This window comes from Nomascus leucogenys, chromosome 11 (genome assembly GCF_006542625.1).
Source record: "Nomascus leucogenys isolate Asia chromosome 11, Asia_NLE_v1, whole genome shotgun sequence".
Taxonomy (NCBI): domain Eukaryota; kingdom Metazoa; phylum Chordata; class Mammalia; order Primates; family Hylobatidae; genus Nomascus; species Nomascus leucogenys.
In genome coordinates this window covers 81987694-82007327 of record NC_044391.1, presented here as the reverse complement: position 1 = coordinate 82007327, position 19634 = coordinate 81987694, and the positions used below count along the sequence as shown (strand labels likewise).

Sequence of the window (19634 nt, the reverse complement as noted above, 5' to 3'; positions counted from 1 at the left end):
TCTCCACACCATCCCAGCCTCCTCAACCCCCAAATTATTGCTGGGCTACAGAAATCTTGAATCTTTGGCAGGGTTGGGAACCCATGGGCCTCTAAAGCAGACTCCCTGGAGGCACCGATATAACCCTTCCCTTTTGGTGTCATAGTTTTCCCCCACTAGGACCTGAGTCATCTCTATTTTGGGGCAAACAATTCTTTCTGCTTCTCTCAAGCATTTGGCCTCTTCCTTCAAATATTTTTTTTTTCTTCAGGTTGAGATTCTTTATTCTGGAGGTAGGAAGGGGGTCAGCATGCTCAGGTGGGGAGGGTCCAGCCCAGTTCCTCCAGCCCCCCAGTGCATGTCCAGCCCCAATAAGTTACCCAGTTACTCAGCTGCCCTCCCTCCTGGGTCCGTCTGTCCTTCTGTTCCACCCTAGACAGGGCCAACCTGGCTCAATACAAGGGCTGCTTGTCCCCAGCCTGTGGGCAGTGCCACATGGCAGGCTGGGGGAGAGGTGAAGCAGCAGGACCATGCCCTGGGCCTGGAGGAGCAGAGGGGCCACTTCTGGCTTCAAGGGGTCAGGACTTGGAAAACCACATCCTGGGCAGGCCTGGGGCCCAGTCCCACAAGGTCTATGACAGAAATGAGGTGGTAGTTGGGTTGGGGCCGCCATCACACCTCAATTGCTGGGTCTGAGCCCCGGCCCTGCCGTTGCAGCTGCTCCTCCTGCTTCATCTTGGGCTTCTCTGTTGGTGTAAGCGACATCAGTACCCGAGTGCAGTTGGCAGCCTGTGGCTCCAGGTCCTTGGGATCCACAAGGTGGCTTAGAAGACTGCTCTCCAGGTGGCTCCGGGGAGCAGTGGAATCAAACTGGGCATTGGGCTTAGCTAATAGCAAGGGCAGGGCCACGGCAAATCCGGCCATATCCACAGGGAAGGGCCTGTTGGGCTCCCATACTTTGTGGAAGCCCACTACCCAGCCATCCTGTACCTGAGGGCCCTCAAATCGCAGGCCACCCACCAGCCCCACAGGCCACACTGAGACACCATAGGTCCAGCGCATCTCCTCAAACAGCTCCTGGCTGTAGGTGTTGTCACTGTCAGCCAAGTACACGACTCCTTGGGTCCCTGGTGGTGGTGGGTCCTTCTCCCCACCCACAGCACCCCCTCTGCCCCAGAGCCAGTCCAGGGCCTTGTTCCGCCGCTTGACACCACGGGGATGAACCCAGCCAGGCTTGCCGTCCCGAAGCTGCTGGGCTTTGGGCATGAGGACCACCAGGTGTGTGAAGAGGAGGCCAGAGACAGCCAGCAGCCCTGAGACCAGCGGGGTGGGACCTTCAGCATCCTCCACCAGCAGCCAATGCAGCCGGGGCACCAGGCTCAGTGTCTGGGACAGCCGTACCAGCTCTGCCTTCTGTACCAGCCTGGCATAGGTGGGGGTAACAACATAGATAGTAGGCAGGGCCTCAGGTTCAGGGGGCTGGGCAGGGGCAGGGGGTGGCCGTCGGAGTTCCGCTTGCAGCTGGGAAATCCTCAGATCCTTCTGCTATAGCTGCTTGGCTGCTGCCCGCAGGGGAGGAAGGCAGTCACATGGCTGGCCAGCACGTAGAGGAGGCCGGCGATCGACACCAGGAAGTAGGCGAGAAACACGTTCTTCAGCTTCAACTTCATGGCCGCGCCGCCGCCCGCGCCTGAGCAGGCGGGATCTCTCAAATACTATTTTTCTCCATGGGCTCAGGCTTTTTGGGAAACAACAGCCAGTAAGTCTAGTGTGAGGTTCTTCTGTTTTCTTGCTACATACATAACTGTTTTGGGGTAAGAAAGCACAGAGGGGAAAACAGGTGAAAAAAATTATAGCTCAAAAACATTTTCAGCCATATTAATTCAATTCCAGAAGCAATTACACTTTTTTTAAAAGACAATAATTTAATAGAAATATAGTGCATTTACTGCTATGGAAAGATAATTCATAATATGTTGGGTTTTTTTGTTCGTTTTTGAGACAGGGTCTCACTCAGCTGCCCAGGCTGGAGTGCAGTGGTGTGATCATAACTCACTGTGGCCCTGATTTCCTGGGCTCAAGCAATCTTCCTGCCTCAGTCTCCCAAGTAGCTGGGACTACAGGTGTGAGCCACCACTCCGGCTAATTATTTTATTTTTTGTAGAGATGGGTTCTCACTTTGTGGCCCAGACTGCTCCCAAATTCCCGAGCTCAAGCAGTTCTTCCACTTTGGCCTCCCAAAGTGCTGGAATTACACACATGAGCCACTAGGCCTGTCCCACATGTTGTTTTGACAGGAAGTTACAAAGATGTCTATCAGGATGACTCCAATGTTTAATAGAAAATGTACATAAAGTCAAAACGAATATTTACCACCATGAAACAGTAGCTACCACTACAATTCACACTTCATAAGCAACCTTTTTAGGAGCTGAATTGGTGAAGCTGAGATGGACTAAGGCCTAATATTGCCTTACTTTCTGCTTTATATCTTTAATCTTTTCTGTAATTTACTGAATAAAAGCCTAGGACCTGGATGTACTGCAATGTGCAGTATATAGAGCCCATAGGTTTTTTTTTTTTTTTTTTTTTTTCTGGAATGCAGTGGTGCCATTTTGGCTCACTGCAACCTCTGCCTCCCGGGTTCAAGCGATTCTCCTGCCCCAGCCTCCCGACTAGCTGGGATTACAGGTGCCTGTCACCACGCCCAGCTAATTTTTGTATTTTTAGTAGAGACGGGGTTTCACCATGTTGGCCAGGCTGGTCTCGAACTCCTGACCACAGGTGATCCACCTGCTTTGGCCTCCCGAAAGTGCTGGGATTACAGGCCTGAGCCACTGCACCCGGCCTAGAGCCCACATCTTTATTTAGCACATTAGTAAACAAAATGACCTAAGTATAGTTATTTGAAGTTAAATAATTCAAACTTAAAGCTGTTGGAACTTTATTCTGAGCCTTGAGAGGAATGTGGCTACAGCCTGAGTCAAGCAGCAGGCATCTGCAACGTCTGCCTTTTGTTTCTATAAATAATTAAAATAGGAGGACCAAACCATACCAGAGATACAACCCCCTGAGATCACTACCCCTCCTCATGGAGTAACAAAGTACCCTTTCTTGGAATGTAGCAATCTGTAACCTACCAAACAGCTGTAAGTATGCACTGGTCTCTTAACGGGAAATGAAATCCTGTTAAAATTTGTCTCTGACCACCTAAGTGAAACCTTAACTTCTTCACTTTGGAATGCTGACCCCATTTGGAGCTGGTGTCTCCTGGGTGGCTACCCTCAAGCCTTACGCTGGAATAAACTCTATCCTTAATCGTATTTCCAGAACCTCACTATTTAAGGTTGACAAGAGAGGGAAGCGGTGATGTCTTGAGATAAAGCTGAATAAAGTTTCTCAAGAAAAAAAGGGAAAGGGACCTCTGAGCTGTACGTTGTTTTCTAACTCTAGGGAGTTAGAGATGAAGTAGGAACTTGAGGTTGGAAGTGTTGAGTTGGACAGCCCTCATCTCTAGGCAATACTTTCATAAAGTGGAAAAATGGGAGAAGAGGACGAAGGCTAGGGAGAGACGCAGGGATCCACCCAACCCAGTCCCGGGTTTCCCACTCGCTCTCGGAGTTGAATACAAAGAGCGCTCCAAAGCCCAGTGCTCCGGTGGGTCAGGTCTCCGGAATGCGTAAACAAAAGCAAACAGCTGAGCGGCGAAGGGCGCAGGCGACAGGTGTGGGTGTGCCCTGAGGATGCGTGGCGACTTCCGGGAGCAGCGGGTCTGTGAGGCAACGATGGAAGACACTGCGCTCCACAGCCTAGCAGCAGGCCCCGCCCCGTGTGGCTCCAAGTGAAATTCCTCAGAAGCCGTCGGCCGCCGGCGCTTCGCCTTGTCCCGCGCCAGGCCCCGCCTCTCCCCCAGACCACCGATGCCATCCGGATTCCTCAGGCGGGACCCCAGCTCACGAAGCCCACTGGCCGAAGCCCCCCACAGGATAGAGAGCCTCTACTGCGAGGCCAAGCTTCCGAGAGGGGGCCTGTGCCTAGCACGCAGGCGCGGAAAGCTGGGCGCCAGCCTTGAACTGACCCCAGCCACCTGCTTCGGGCCGCGCCGTCTGCCGTTTATTTTCGAACGAGCCCAGCAATAGTTCCCATTGGCCAATGCCTTGCAGTTGAATGTTGCCTGCAGACTGCGCCTGCGCCGCGAGGCTCCGCGAGGCCCCGCCCGGTCTGGGCACCTGAAGCCCTTCGGGGCGGAGGAGGGCGGGGACTCGGGGCGGCTCTCAGCATCCGCCTGGAGCCCGTGGCGCTGTGTTTCGGCGCTGTGGAGTTGCCTGGTCCGCCTCCTCCCCGCGGTGAGTCTAAGGACCTTTACGGATGCGAGAAGGTGGTTCTGAGTCTTTTTTCTTTTCCTGTAGCACAGGCTGGTGTGCCCAGTGTGTTTGGCGGTGAGTCCTGGGGGCGTGACGATGGAGGGAGTGGCTTGGGACCTGCACTCATTCCCTCTTGTCCCACACTGGAGTTTGGGAAGCCACTTTCCCGTCCCTCCACTGTGGAGCTGCGTTCCTGTGAGGGAGGAGGCCCTCTGTGGTGGCGAGGGTGAGCTGAGCGGACGCCGCCGAGTCGGTCAGCCCCGCGGGGTTGGGGACGGGCGGGTGCCGAGGCGGAGGCGCGTTAGGAGGGAGGCCTGGGAGAGAGGAGCTTTGAGAAGGGGAAGGGAAGAGTACTGCCATTTTGAGCCCCTTTGTGGGGGGTGCTCGCAGGACTTAAGTGAGGTAGGTGCAGTTACCCATTTTACAGATGTGAAGCCTCACTTTTGAGAGGTATTTGGTAATACTGACCCAGGTCCCACAGCATTGACATGGCAGAACAGAGAGATGAGCAAACTATACTAAATCAGTTATAATTTAGAGCTGGCAAAGTAATTTACTTCCGTGGATGCTTTTGTCTTGTAGTTAATTTTAAGCACTCTAAAATGACCGTGAATGTTTTTTCTGCCATCACCATTGTTGGGTAATATTGTCGAGAGCTCATAAGCTACTTGACGTTGTGAAAAGAGGTCCTTTGTGGCAGTCTGTTTGGTCAGTTAGGATTTTCAAGGAACAAGTCATACCTCTACTGCAGCTCCAGCAGCTGTGTTGGTGTTTGTGACTTTTCTGAAAACACAGTGAAGCATCGTGAAGATAAACATCAAAGACAGTGAACTAACAACCATTTTTATGACATGAGACAATAAATTGAAAACATTAAAGATAACATTATTTTAATTTTAGAATAAGAATAAAAGATTCTGGAGGAGTTGGAGAAGAGTGTATTCAGTCCCCAAACCACGAGATTGACGAAGTAGGTAAGTTCTGGGAAATTAAATATGAAAAACAAGTTTTTACAGAGTGTATGATTTTAAACTATAAAGTGAAATTTACAAGTCTTTTGAAAAAACATTGTGTTGGTGGTGTATGAAATTCCAACCATCTTATCGAAGGAGCGGAGCATAAAGTGAAAAGTAAACAACTCCCTTCTCTGATCTATACCTTAAAGGTAGTCACTTTTTTGTACATCCTTCTAGAAATTTTACAAGAATGTGTACATCTCAAAACACATGCAAAGTTGTTATTTTATACATACAGATCTGCAGAACTACACAAAACTGCAAATTAAGTTACCTGGATACTTTTTCACTGTGCGTTCATATATTGGTCTTTTTAAATGAGTAAGTGGCTATTTAATCTGGCAAGGTGAAATTTTGATTTTAGGTAATGTTAGTTTTGACATTGCCTTTCACCAAACACGTTGATGAATATTTCCCACCAGATATATTTTTACTTTGAAAAGTATAACAAAAGCAATTAAAGCCTTAATTTCTCAAGTCAATTCCTGGTTAAATTGAATTAAGTCTTTTTTTGTTTTGTTTTTAGTTTTTATTTTTATTTTTTAGTTTAGGGAAACAGGTTGATATCAAAATGAAAGAAAATAGTACAGATGGACAAAGAGAGTTAAAATCAGCTCACCATAGGATTTCTTAATTTGAAAAAGTTAAGGTGATCTCTCATTATTTTTCTGTATTTATATGTGACAGAATTATTTTTAAAAATCTTTTTTCTCAGACTTTCTGCAACAATGTTAAAAAAAATCATATATGTATATAAATGGTGCAGTTGTAATTATTTCTTAAGTCTTGAATTGCATGAAATGTATTTCTTCTTTATCAGTTAGCGCCACAAAGATGTGAGCCCCAATTTGGGTGGTGGCACCACTTGAATTTTCCCATACTTAAAGCTGACTCACTAGAAGTCTTGGGGCAAGTCATCGAATTCTATAACGTAGTAAATGTATTTTCCTTTCAGAAGTTGTGAAATGTAATTAACATTTTACAACTGTTGATATTTAGAGTTGAAAGGCAGGAAAGCATTAGTGAATTAAAACTTAAAAACTGGTTTACACAGGAGAATGCGTAATGATATTTTTGGTGCTATTTAATCGTCTATTATAGTCTATTACCTAATATGCCAGTTAGACATCAGGGAGGCTCCCTAGTGAATTGGCCCTCTGGAGAAAGACTTAATACAAAGTTTGGAAATTCAGGAATGTATTTGTTTTGACACTTAAACACACAAGACATTAGTGAAATAATTTGTAAGTAGAGTGATTTAGCCTCAGGTTTCTTTCTGAGAAGATTCATTTTTTCATATTCATATTTCTCGGTTACTTTTAAAAGAGAAGCAGGAAATCTTGAACTACTGGTTTTTACATGAGCTTAGTACTCACTAGAGGAAAATACATTTTACATGTATTATTTTACTTTTTTGCTTTTTAAAAACATACAGTAGTATAAATTGATTCAAATTCATTTAGCAAAAGAAAGACCGGATAATAGGCAAGACACTTGAAAATTTTTTAAAGTTTTTTTTTATTGTGTAAAATATACTAAACATAAAATTTACCATTTTAATTTTTTTAAGTATGCAGTTTGGTGGTATTAAATACATTCAAATTGTTTTGTAATTATCACCATCAACTATCTCCGTAACTTTTTCATCTTCCCAAACTGAAACTGTGTACCCATTAAACCAGCAGTCCTCAACCTTTTTGGCACCAGGGACCCGTCTTGTGGAAGACAATTTTTCCATGGACGGGTGGGGGTGGGTGGTGCATGGTTTTGGGATAAAACTGTTCTGCCGCACGTCATCAGGCATTAGTTAGATTCTCACAATGAGCCACAACATAGATCCCTCATGTGTGCAGTTCACAGTAGGGTTCACGCTCTTATGAGAATCTAATGCTGACACTGATCTGGCAGGAGGCAGAGCTCAGGTGGGCTTGCCTGCCGCCATGGTGGGGGTGCAGGGTGGGTAGGAAGGGTTGGGGACCCCTGCATTAAACGATAACTCTACATCTTCCCTGCTCTCAAGCCCTGGCAACTACCATTCTACTTTCTGTCTTTGAGGACTGCTTATTGGTTTTGATATTGTATATATTATATGCTTTTTTCACGTATAATGTGAATGTAAATTTTTTTCCATTGAACTAATTACTAATTGACTGAATTATATTAATAGATTTTTCGTTATTAACTTTGTATTTCTGGAAAGAACCTTATTTAGTCATAGTACAGTGTTTTTTTTAATGTACTCCTGTATTTGTTTTTGCTAACATTGTATTTAGAATTTTACATCAGTGTCCATTTTTGAAATTAGTCCATTTTTAGTTTGTATTGTCTCAGGTTTTGGAATCATGTTATACTGTCTTCAAAACATTTAGCAAACTTTTCATATTTGTATTCTGGAACAGTTGAGTAGGACCTAATCCACACTCAAGGGAGAGGAGATTTCAAGAGTATCGAGGAAGTGTAGGTCATTGGGGGCCATTTTAGAGGCTGCCTATCACAGATAGCTAATGGCTTGTTTATTTACTTAAAGAACCAACTCTTAGACTGGTCATGGTGGCTCACAGCTGTAATCCTGGCACTTTGGGAGGCTGACGGGGGGAGGATCTCATGAGGCTAGGAGTTTGAGACCAGCCTGGGCAATATAGTGAGACCCTATCTCTACAAAGCATAAAAACATTAGGCATGTGTGTTAACACGCACCTATCAGCTACTTGGGAGGCTGAGCTGGAAGGATTGTTTGAGCCTGGGAAGTTGAGGCTGCAGTGAGCCATGGTCACACCACTGCATTCCAGCCCTGGTGACAGAGCAAGACTCAGTCTCAAAAACTGGGTTTATCAGTTCTAGCAATTTTTTTTTTTTTTTTTTTTTTTTGAGACACAGTCTTGCTCTGTCACCCAGACTGGAGTGTAATGGCATGATCTCAGCTCACTGCGACCTCTGCCTCCCAGGTTTAAGCGATTCTCCTGCCTCAGCCTCCCGAGTAGCTGGGATTATAGGTGCCTGTCACCCTGCCCAGCTAATTTTTGTATTTTTAGTAGAGACGGGGTTTTGTCATGTTGGCCAGGCTGGTCTCGAACTGCTGACTTCAGGTGGTCTGCCTGCCTCGGCCTCCCAAAGTACTGGGATTACAGGTGTGAGCCACAGTGCCCAGCCAGTTCTAGCAATTTAAGTTTTCTAGTTCATTATCATCTTCCATTTATCTTTATTCTTTTTTTTTTTTTTGAGACAAAGTGTGGCTCTGTAGTCTAGGCTGGAATGCAGTGGAACGACCATGGCTTATGGCTTACTGCAGCCTGGACCTCCCAGGCTCAAGCAATCCTCCCTCCTCAGCCTCCTGAGTAGCTAGGACTAATAGGTATGCGCCACCATACTTGGCTAAGTTTTTTTATTTTTTGTAGAGATGGGGTTTCACTGTGTTGCCAGGGCTGGTCTCGAATTGCTGGGCTCAAGTGATCCTTCCACCTTGGCCTTCCACAGTGCTGGGATTACAGGTATGAGCCATCACGCCAGGCCAATTTTTATTCTTTTTTTTCCACTTTTCCTCTTTTTTTTTCCTCTTTTTTTAAGTTGAATTATTTTATATTCCTTTTGGTTTGGTAAGTAAAGTGTATGGTGTCAGCTCTGCCCATGTAATTTTTTTTTTAGCTCTGTAGATTTTACTGAAGAGTATTTCTGTTGTTTCACATGAATAAATTATGTCTTGGCTGTGTACAGAATTCTCAGCTCATATCCCTTTCCTTCTAGACTTTGTGGACATTGCTACATTGTGGTCTAGCATTCCTTGTTGCTGGTGATGTTCTGGTTATTTCCTGCTGTGTAACAAACATCTGAAAGCTTGGCTGGCCAGATATTCAAGATGTCTTTTTCACTCATGTGTCTGGCAGCTCCTTGCCCTTCTATTTGGCCTGTCTCTTCAGCAAAGTAGCCTGGACTTCTTACATAGCAGTTTGTGGCTCCGAGGCCGCAACCTGCCAAACTAGTTAAGGGCTATACCTAGAACTCACCACATCACTTATACTGTATCCTGTTGGTCAGAGCAATCACATGGCCCACACATATTCTAATAGGGGGAGAATAGATTTCATCTCTTCATGCGCAGGGAGTAGCAGCAAAGTCACATTACAGGACAGCTCATGTGGGAGATAATTATTGTGGCCATTCCAATTTTGGAAATTCCAGTCTCCCAGAGGAGAATTCTGAGACCTTTGGTTTTGTTTTCCTTTTTTCATCCTTCTTGTCTGTGTGGATACTTGTAGGATTATCCTTATTTCTTTAAAATTGTATTATATTTTTAATTGCTTAATAGTTAAAAGTGAAACCGTGTTTTATAGCTGTATGAAGGAAATCAGTATATTTTACCCCAAAATATATTTCCTTGATATATTTCAAAATGGCTATTCAGAAGGGCTGGAAATGCAAACATAGCTGCAAAGCTGTCTTGGGGAGATTTGCATCGGTAGAGAATCTGCCCTGATGCAGCCAGGCTTTCTCTGAAGTCTGCCCCCTTGTCTGGATCTAGGAAAGGTTAACTGAGAGTCTGAGGTCTCCAAAGGTCTGAAAGAAACATTTTCTGTCTATTCTCTCTGAGGACTGCTCCCAGTGAGGTTTCACCTACGTAATAAGTCCACTGTTGCTAGCCAGGGTCCTTTTCTCACATAACCTTTTTTTTTTTTTTTTAAAAAAAAAAAAAAAAAGTGAAACCATGATTTATAATGAAGAACAGATTCTTGCCCTCTAGAAGCAGTCACTTTTATCCGCTTTAACATTTCTTTTGGTATTTTCTTTTATATTTCTAGATATTTATTTTTTGTGGGTTATTTTTTAAGTATGTATTGACTTTCTTATAAGGAAACATTAAGATTTAGTTCTTAAGGCCGGGCGCGGTGGCTCACGCTTGTAATCCCAGCACTTTGGGAGGCCGAGGTGGGCGGATCACGAGGTCAGGAGATCAAGACCAGGTGAAACCCCGTCTCTACTAAAAATACAAAAAAAAAATTAGCCGGGCGTGGTGGCGGGCGCCTGTAGTCCCAGCTACTCGGAGAGGCTGAGGCAGGAGAATGGCGTGAACCCGGGAGGCGGAGCTTGCAGTGAGCCGAGATCGCGCCACTGCACTCCAGCTTGGGCGACAGAGCGAGACTCCGTCTCAAAAAAAAAAAAAAAAAAAAAAAAAAAAAAAAAGATTTAGTTCTTAAACTGTTTCCTTTCCTTATTTTCCCCCTCAATATAATTTTGTTACTCTTTGGTAAAATCAGTACTTGATATTTACAATATTATGACTGTTACAGTGACAGCTGAGCCATATACTATATTATTAATATTTCCTCTCTTTTCATGATTCTATCACGTTTTTTCCCTAAATTTAGTTACCTCTCAATATGTTTCATATACATGAAGCAATTCTGTCAGTTCCATTTATTTACTTAAAGATCTGTCTTCTGCATGCCTGAAATCACAGCACTTTGGGAGGTCGAGGCGGGCAGATCATGAGGTCAGGAGATTGAGACCATCCTGGCTATCATGGTGAAACCCCATCTCTACTAAAAATACAAAAAAAATAGCTGGGCGTGGTGGTGAGCACCTGTAGTCCTAGCTACTGGGGAAGCTGAGGCAGGAGAATGGCATGAACCCAAGAGGCAGAGCTTGCAGTGAGCGGAGATAGTGCCACTGCACTCCAGCCTGGGCGACAGAGCGAGACTCTGTTTCAAAAAAAAAAAAAAGATCTGTCTTTTGGATCTTTCTTCCTCTTCTAGAGTGACTCTTCCCTAGGCTTTCACAGTTTTCCTGGACTTTATTTCACCATTATGCTGGTGAACATTCTTGCTTTTCTTTTCTCCCTGCAGTAGCTTCTTTAGAAAGAGTGGAAGAAGGTTGTTCATTTTTGAGATCTTGTATTGTCCAACTGTCTTTATATAAAAATGGATTTTTTTTTCTAGGTATAGAATTTTAATTTCCATTTCAGAAGCCATTTTTTTTCCCTGAGAATATCAAAGGCATTACTCCATTGTCTTATTATTTCTAGTGTTATTGATGTTTTTACTGTTTGGAAACCTACATACAGCATAGCTACATCCAAGATGTTCATCCTAGAAAATATACATAGGTTAATTTTTTGTTCTTTTTCTTCCTTTCAGAAGCCTAGACTGGTTGTGGAAAATTTCTGCTGCATAAAATTTCATACTGGTTTCTGAAAGAACTAGGCTGTAAGCATGGTAGCCACCTGTATCTTTTTTTTTTTCTAAAAAAAAAAAAAAAAAAAAGACAGGGTCTTGCTCTGTTGCCTAGGCTGGAGTGCAGTGGAATAGTCGTGGCTCACTGCAGCCTCGACTTCTTGGGCTCAAGTGAAGTGATCCTCCTGCCTCAGCTTCCCGTGTAGCTGGGATTATAGGTGTGTATCACTGTGCCCAACTAATGTTTAATTTTTCATAGAGATGGGGTCTCATGGTGTTGCCCAGGTTGGTCTTGAACTCCTGGCTTCAAGTGATCTTCCCACCTCGGCCTCCCAAAGTGCTGGAATTACAGGCGTGAGCCACTGCACCTGGCCCACCTATATAGTTTACTTCTCAGGCAGCAACCAGAGTCAGAAAGTTCCTGACCTTATGAAGTTATTTTTCAGTTCTAGTTTCTCTTGAATTTGTTGCCTAAAATTAGTTTTTAATCAATAAATCAGTGAGAAAAGGGTAGTCTGAGAATAGATTTTGACTTCTGTGAACTTCAAGTTATCCACAAATTTTTGTCTAAAAAGCATTATTAAAAATTTTACATATGATAGCAGTAACTTTGAGACCAACCATGATTTTTGCTTCCTTTTTTTTTTTTTTCCCCTTTTTTTGAGACAGAGTCTTGCTCTGTTGCCCAGGCTGGAGTGCAGTTGCGCCATCTCATCCCTCAGCTTCCTGAGTAGCTGGGATTATAGGGATTACAGGTGTGCGCCACCATGCCTGGCTAATTTTTGCATTTTTTGTAGATACAGGGTTTCACCATGTTGGCCAGGCTGGTCTCAAACTCCTTGCCTCAAGTGATCCACCTGCTTTGGCCTGCTTCCATTTTATGTAAGCTTAGGATATGCTTCACAATGTTGTGAATATTCTCATTCTAAAGAAGGTTGAGCTTTTGGGCCCCTAAATGCATTCTCAGAGCTGTTCCCTCGTTTTTTGCAAGCATAGAATAGGGGTTTGGAGAGAAAAGTTAGATTCTATTTTAGGACTAGTTTTGCTACTTAAACAATTGAATAGCTCCAGTAATATTAAATCTAGATTAAATGTATGTCCACTGCCCAAATTTTATTTCCTACAAAGTGTTATTCTGTTTATTCCTTCAATGTGAATTCTGACATCACTGAAATACTCTGAAAAACACCTTTGTTTTTCTTGGGTGATTTCTGTATGACTTCATAGCTTTCTGTAGGTGTAGGGTAAAGTTGTAAAGTCTTGCCAACATGCACTCACTTGAATTTATCTGCAGTGAATGTCATCTTCTTTACTGTTGCTCAATTACTTTAGATTACTGGAGTGCTTTACAGTTCAAGCGTAGTCTCTGTGTGATACACTTTGGCTCATTCGGGATCTGAATATTGTCATTCTGAATGGAGTGTTTTCTTTTTTCTTTTTTTTTTTTGAGACAGAGTCTCACTCTGTCGCCCAGGCTGGTGTGCAGTGGCGTGAACTCGGCTCACTGCAAGCTCTGCCTCCCGGGTTCACGCCATTCTCCTGCCTCAGCCTCCCAAGTGGCTGGGACTACAGGTGCCCGCCACCACGTCCGGCTAATTTTTTTTGTATTTTTAGTAGAGATGGGGTTTCACCATGTTAGCCAGGATGGTCTCAATCTCCTGACCTCATGATCCACCCCCGTCGGCCTCCCAAAGTGCGGAGATTACAGGCGTGAGCCCCTGCGCCCAGCCTGAATGGAGTATTTTCTCATAGATTTTCCTTTTACACCTTTTCCTAAGCAGAGATTTTGCTATTAAAAGACAAAAACCAAAAAACCCCAAAACAAAAATCTGTATTAACACAGGTCTCTGAAAAGGCATTTGTTCATTGAACCAATAAGAAGTGAATGCCTGCTGTGTTAAAATTTGTGCCTAATTGCAGGAACATAACCATTTAGACACAATTCCTGCCCTTATAGGAGGCCTACATTCTAATGTATACAGAAAAGTTACAAAATTCTTTTAAATAAAATCTTGTTAAAGTGCTATGAAGTAAAAATGCAGTGTTTAATGAGAATAACAGGGGACCTAATCTGGGGAAAAGGCAGCCTCAAGTTGAGCCTTGAAGGAAGAGTAAGAGTTTGACAGATCGTAAAGATAAGGAGCCAAGTTTGCATTTTATTAAAAATGCAGTTACTTTTAGTTGCTGTTTTCACAGATTTTTAATCTTAAAAGTTAGTTTTATAGCATGTGATTTGGTAACCTTTATATTTTACGTGAATGGCACTTGGGTGTTTGTTTTTTTTTTTGAGATGGAGTTTCGCTCTTGTTGCCCAGATGAGTGTGATGGTGTAATCTTGGCTCACTGCAATCTCCGCCTCCTGAGTTAAAGCAATTCTCCTGTCTCAGCCTCCCAAGTAGCTGGGATTACAGGCATTTGCCACCACACTGGGCTAATTTTGTATTTTTAGTAGAGACGGAGTTTCTCCATGTTGGTCAGGCTGGTCTCAAACTCCCGACTTCAGGTGATCCACCCACCTCGGCCTCCCAAAGTGCTGGGATTACAGGCGTGAGCCACCGCGCCTGGCCATGGCACTTGGGTTTTTAAGTTCTGCCTAAGGTACTTTCAACAGTGGTGTAACTTGATTTTTCTCTATCAAGGGGTAAGCTAGTCTTTAGAATGGTGGCTTATGCATTGAGGGTAGGTATAAAGGAAAACAGTAGGAGGTGGTAGGGTGCAAAATGGTCAGGCTTCTGTTACTGGAAATATCAATAGTAGCTTGCCAAGAGGTCAAGTTACTTGTGTCAGAGATGGTCTCTGAACAATTGCTGTGTTTCTTTTTCTGTCTCAGAGAAATACTGATCGAGAGACTTTTTCATGAAGGAAAGATGATTAATGGTCTCCTTTTTGTTTTTTACCATTTAGTGCTCTAGTTTTTCACTTAAAAATTAAGGCAATAATTCACAGTTACCATAGTCAACTCTTATCTTTCAAACTAATTTTTATTATGAGGATTAATTCAAAATTTTTCTGCCTTCTAAATCTCCAAGTTAAAATTATTGCCTTAGAAAATTATACTATGCTGATCCTGGGGTTTAAGCATTCTTGTATTCTAATTTGAGAAGCTAAAAAATTTATGGTAGTAACAGTTACTGTGGAGAAATTTGATAACTTGCTTTAGAAACCATTATTGAGCCAACTGGGACATGTTTCCTCCTTTTATATTAAAGAATATACTTTTGCTAAGCCTAACTTGTTATAATAGAAATAGTCTTGTCTACTCATTATATGTGCTTGGTTTTGATTTTATCATCTTAAATGTTAAAACGCTGGACAAAATAGTTGTAATCACTAAGTAGACTTTAACAGAACACTTTGAATTTTAGTCTTTATTATGTAGTGTATTAGTCTGTTTTCATACTGCTGATAAAGACATACCTGAGACTGGGTAATTTATAAGGAAAAAGAGGTTTAATGGACTCACCGTTCCACGTGGCTGGAGAGACCTCACAATCATGGCAGAAGGTTAAAGGCACGTCTCACATGGCAGCAGACAAGAAAAGAGAATGAGTCAAGCGAAAGGGGTTTCCTCTTACAAAACCATCAGATCTCGTGATACCACAAGAACAGTATGGGGGAACTGCCCCTATGACTAAAGTTATCTACCGCCAAGTCCCTCCCACAACATGTGGGAATTATGGGAGCCACAATTCAAGATGAGATTTGGGTGGAGACACAGCCAAACCATATCACATAGCAACAAATTTAAATAACTTAAATTTGAAGCATTTTACTACAAATTAATGACAATTGCCTTGGGATGATTTTGGTCCCTAAGGAATAAACTCTTAATTGTGATCAATTATTCACTATATATACTAGGAATTGAATTACTCAGAAAGCTTCATTTTAAAAATACCTTGTTCTCTTTTAAATGACAAGCAGTATGGTAACAATTTGGAGGTTAATGCCTAGAATGTTAAATAATATGTACAGGTGTCTCTATGTAAACTTAAAATACATTTTTCTCTTAACAGGAAATGCACAATTTTGAGGAAGAGTTAACTTGTCCCATATGTTACAGTATTTTTGAAGATCCTCGTGTACTGCCATGCTCTCATACATTTTGTAGAAATTGTTTGGAAAACATTCTTCAGGCATCTGGTAACTTTTATATATGGAGACCTTTACGAATTCCACTCAAGTGCCCTAATTGCAGAAGTATTATTGAAATTGCTCCAACTGGCATTGAATCTTTACCTGTTAATTTTGCACTAAGAGCTATTATTGAAAAGTACCAGCAAGAAGACCATCCAGATATTGTCACCTGCCCTGAACATTACAGGCAACCATTAAATGTTTACTGTCTATTAGACAAAAAATTAGTTTGTGGTCATTGCCTTACCATAGGTCAACATCATGGTCATCCTATAGATGACCTTCAAAGTGCCTATTTGAAAGAAAAGGACACTCCTCAAAAACTGCTTGAACAGTTGACTGACACATACTGGACAGATCTTACCTGTCTTATTGAAAAGCTGGAAGAACAAAAATCTCATTCTGAGAAAATGATCCAAGGCGATAAGGAAGTTGTTCTCCAGTATTTTAAGGAGCTTAATGATATATTAGAACAGAAAAAAAAAAGTTTCCTAACGGCTCTCTGTGATGTTGGTAATCTAATTAATCAAGAATATACTCCACAAATTGAAAGAATGAGGAAAATAAGAGAGCAGCAGCTTGAATTAATGACACTGACAACATCTTTACAAGAAGAGTCTCCACTTACATTTCTTGAAAAAGTTGATGATGTACGCCAGCATGTACAGATCTTGAAACAAAGACCACTTCCTGAGGTTCAACCTGTTGAAATTTATCCTCGAGTAAGCAAAATATTGAAAGAAGAATGGAGCAGAACAGAAATTGGACAAATTAAGAACATTCTCATTCCCAAAATGAAAATTTCTCCAAAAAGGATGCCATGTTCCTGGCCTGATAAGGATGAAAAGGAAATTGAATTTTTAAAAATTTTAAACATTGTTGTAGTTACATTAATTTCAGTGATACTGATGTCGATACTCTTTTTCAACCAACACATCATAACCTTTTTAAATGAAATCACTTTAATATGGTTTTCTGAAGCCTCTCTATCTGTTTACCAAAGTTTATCTAACAGTCTGCATGAGGTAAAGAATACACTGTGTCACATTTTCTATTTGTTGAAGGAATTCGTATGGAAAATAGTTTCCCATTGAAAACGTCAACCTGAATTGTTTAAATGGGCTTATTCTGTACATTGCTAAATGAAAAATGGGGTGGCATGGATAAATAGCAAACTAAGCTTTATTAGCGCTGCAACTAATATAAACAAATGTTTATATTTGTTACTTCTTTTGGTTAGCAATGATATGTCAAAGTTAGAAATATCTGAAATACTCAAATCTTTGGGAAACAGAATCTAGTAACAATTTGAAAATTAATACACCATCCCATTTTTATTGGCTTTATGAAGGTTGACATAATGTTGCTGTGACATTTAAACATTCTTGTACCAATATTGTCTTTTATCATTATTATATACTGCAGTTAATTGGCTTTACAGTTCTTTATATATATAACAAAATCCTGAAAGTACATATACCTTTATTTTGATGTGGCTTGAAGCTTTTGAATGGATGAATAAAGATGATAGAAAGGTTTCAAAATCAAGCAACAAAGTCTTAAAGTGATAAGGCATGGCTTAAAGATCTTTTGATCAAACATACCTGTGTTTTAGATAGATTTAAGAGCCCTAAATGTTTATCACCATTCACTCCAAATAAAGCTATTGCTTTTGGATAACTGTTAGAGAACAGTGGCTTTTTAAAAGAAATTATTGAGACTGGGTTTCACCTTGTTGCCCAGGCTGGAGTGTAGTTGTCTAGTCATGACTCACTGCAGTTTCGACCACCCAGGCTCAATTGATCCTCCCGCCTCTGCCTCTGGAGTAGCTGGGACAAGGCACACACCCCCATGCCTGGCTAATTAAAAAATGTTTTTTGTAGAAACGAGGTTTTGCCATATTGCCTAGGTTGGTTTCAAACTTACGGGCTCAAGAGATCTGCCCACCCTGCCTCCCAAAGTGCTGGGATTACAGATGTTAGCCACACTGTGCCTGGGGGCCAGCATTTTCTAATACTTGTCGTATTCTATAGTTTGTGTAAATTTAAGATTGTATGTTTTTTCTGCTCGTCAGTCAAATCAGTTCTTGGATTAAAAACTCATTTTTACTAGAACAGAATCATGTTGGTAACTTGGTCTGCAACAGGTTTTGATGGCATCATGTGGACTTTATTCATCTTAACTCATTTAAATTTTCTACCACATTCCCTTAAGCTAATGCAAAAGTACCAACAACTTAATCTTTTTTTTTGAGACGGAGTCTTGCTCTGTCGCCCTGGCTGGAGTGCAGTGGCGTGATCTCGGCTCGTTGCAAGCTCCGCCTCCCAGGTTCACACCATTCTCCTGCCTCAGCCTCCCGAGTAGCTGGGACTGCAGGCACCCGCCACCACACCCAGCTAATTTTCTGTATTTTTAGTAGAAACGGGGTTTCACTGTGTTAGCCAGGATGGTCTCGATCTCCTGACCTCATGATCCACCTGCGTCAGCCTCCCAAAGTGCTGGGATTACAGGCGTGAGCCACCACGCCTGGCCCAACAACTTAATCTATTAGCTTTGCTTAAGAGGGCCTATTAAATCAAAGCCCTTTAGTTCCCTTTAACAGGGACTGGAGTTAATGATGCATGTGTTACGACTCTTGGCCCACCGCCCATGCAACCCTAAGTGCAGGTTGATGTGCTTTCCAGAAATCCCAAAGGGGCTGCTCTTGGATCACCGAAGAAGAGCTAGTTCAGAAAGACATTCTGGGTCAGATTAGACTATGCTCCTGGCCCTACAGATTGCACATAAACTATCATAAATAAATACAGCTTTTTCAGGGAACTAGTTCTAAAACACTTATCTGCTGAGAATAAGTCTTAACACTAAGATGACTATTATATCAATTTATTATTAGAATCAGACTTACACCTAGCACAATTAACTATTGTGTGGGCAAAGAACATTTAAAGGGCATAATAGAGCTAAGGAGAGACACATACTCAGCTATTTAGAGATAAAAATGTTAAGCTGCACTGATTACTTAAAATACTAGTCACACCATAAAAGTGCCCTGTAGTTTCAAAAACACATAAGCAATGAAATGTTTATTAGCCATTATGTTAAGCTACTTAATCTCATTTCTGTGATGTGAATATTTTTAACCCCCACTTTTTGTAGATGAGGGAACTGACAAGTGACTTGCCCAAGGCCATAGAGCTGTGAGAAAACCCACGCATTCTCTTTTCAGAGTTCATGCTATCATCACCCAACTTTAAAGTAGGCCAAGATTAATGTTGGTAAGGGTTTGTAATCTGTAAGAATAGCTAAAAACATAAGTATATACGTCATTTTAGATTTGACATTATTTTGTATCTTGCTAGTTTTTAGGAAAACTTTTCATTTTGTTAAGTATGCATGAATATAGTTGAATATATGAGTAACTGGTTCTTATGCTGCTGTTTTGTATTTTTACCAGCAGGAAGATTGCAAAAGTTAACGTATATAAATCTTGAAATATTTCTAAGTTTTATATATAACAAAATATGTATTTTAATAAACTCCTTTTGATATTTTATTTGCACTGTCTTAATGAGACTTCCAAACTCAGGAGTGGCAGCTATGAGAGTTGAGTTTCACATGGGTTCTAGGTACTTCTAATTCTTTGAGACTTAGTACTGCAGGCTGGGCACAGTGGCTCATGCCTGTAGTTCAGCACTTTGGGAGGCTGAGGCAGGCAGATCACTTGAGGCCAGGAGTTTGAGACCAGCTTGGCCAACATGGCAAAACCCCACGTCTACCAAAAACTGGGCACTGTGGTGTGCACCTGTATTGCCAGCTACTCATGTGGCTGAGGCACTTGAATCGCTTGAACCCGTGAGGTGGGGTTGCAGTGAGCCAAGATCTTGCCACAGCACTCCACCCTGGGTGATGGAGTGAAACTCTCAAAAAAAAAAAAAAAAAAAAATCTGAGCTCTACTATATTGGTTATTAAAATG

At 42.1% G+C, this 19634-nt stretch overlaps 2 protein-coding genes and 1 pseudogene across 2 annotated transcripts; 1 reads left to right on the top strand and 2 right to left on the bottom strand.

The window, feature by feature from the left end:
- Positions 1-651: 651 nt before the first annotated feature.
- On the bottom strand, positions 652-1649 carry LOC100579439 (annotated as a pseudogene).
- A 240-nt stretch (positions 1650-1889) lies between these two features.
- LOC105740527 lies at positions 1890-3997 on the bottom strand. The gene has a single exon (XM_012510699.2). It carries the CDS (start codon positions 3904-3906, stop codon positions 3541-3543), a length of 366 nt encoding a protein of 121 aa, XP_012366153.1. The 5' UTR covers positions 3907-3997; the 3' UTR covers positions 1890-3540.
- A 264-nt stretch (positions 3998-4261) lies between these two features.
- On the top strand, positions 4262-19278 carry TRIM59 (tripartite motif containing 59). The gene is made up of 3 exons (XM_003256377.4): positions 4262-4325; positions 5244-5313; positions 15540-19278. Exon 3 carries the CDS (start codon positions 15543-15545, stop codon positions 16752-16754), a length of 1212 nt encoding a protein of 403 aa, XP_003256425.1. The 5' UTR covers positions 4262-4325; positions 5244-5313; positions 15540-15542; the 3' UTR covers positions 16755-19278.
- Positions 19279-19634: the final 356 nt, after the last annotated feature.

Bases quoted from the DNA above. Each gene is read 5' to 3' on its own strand.
- TRIM59 (XM_003256377.4), top strand. From the start codon at position 15,543: ATGCACAATTTTGAGGAAGAGTTAACTTGTCCCATATGTTACAGTATT.
- LOC105740527 (XM_012510699.2), bottom strand. From the start codon at position 3,906: ATGGCATCGGTGGTCTGGGGGAGAGGCGGGGCCTGGCGCGGGACAAGG.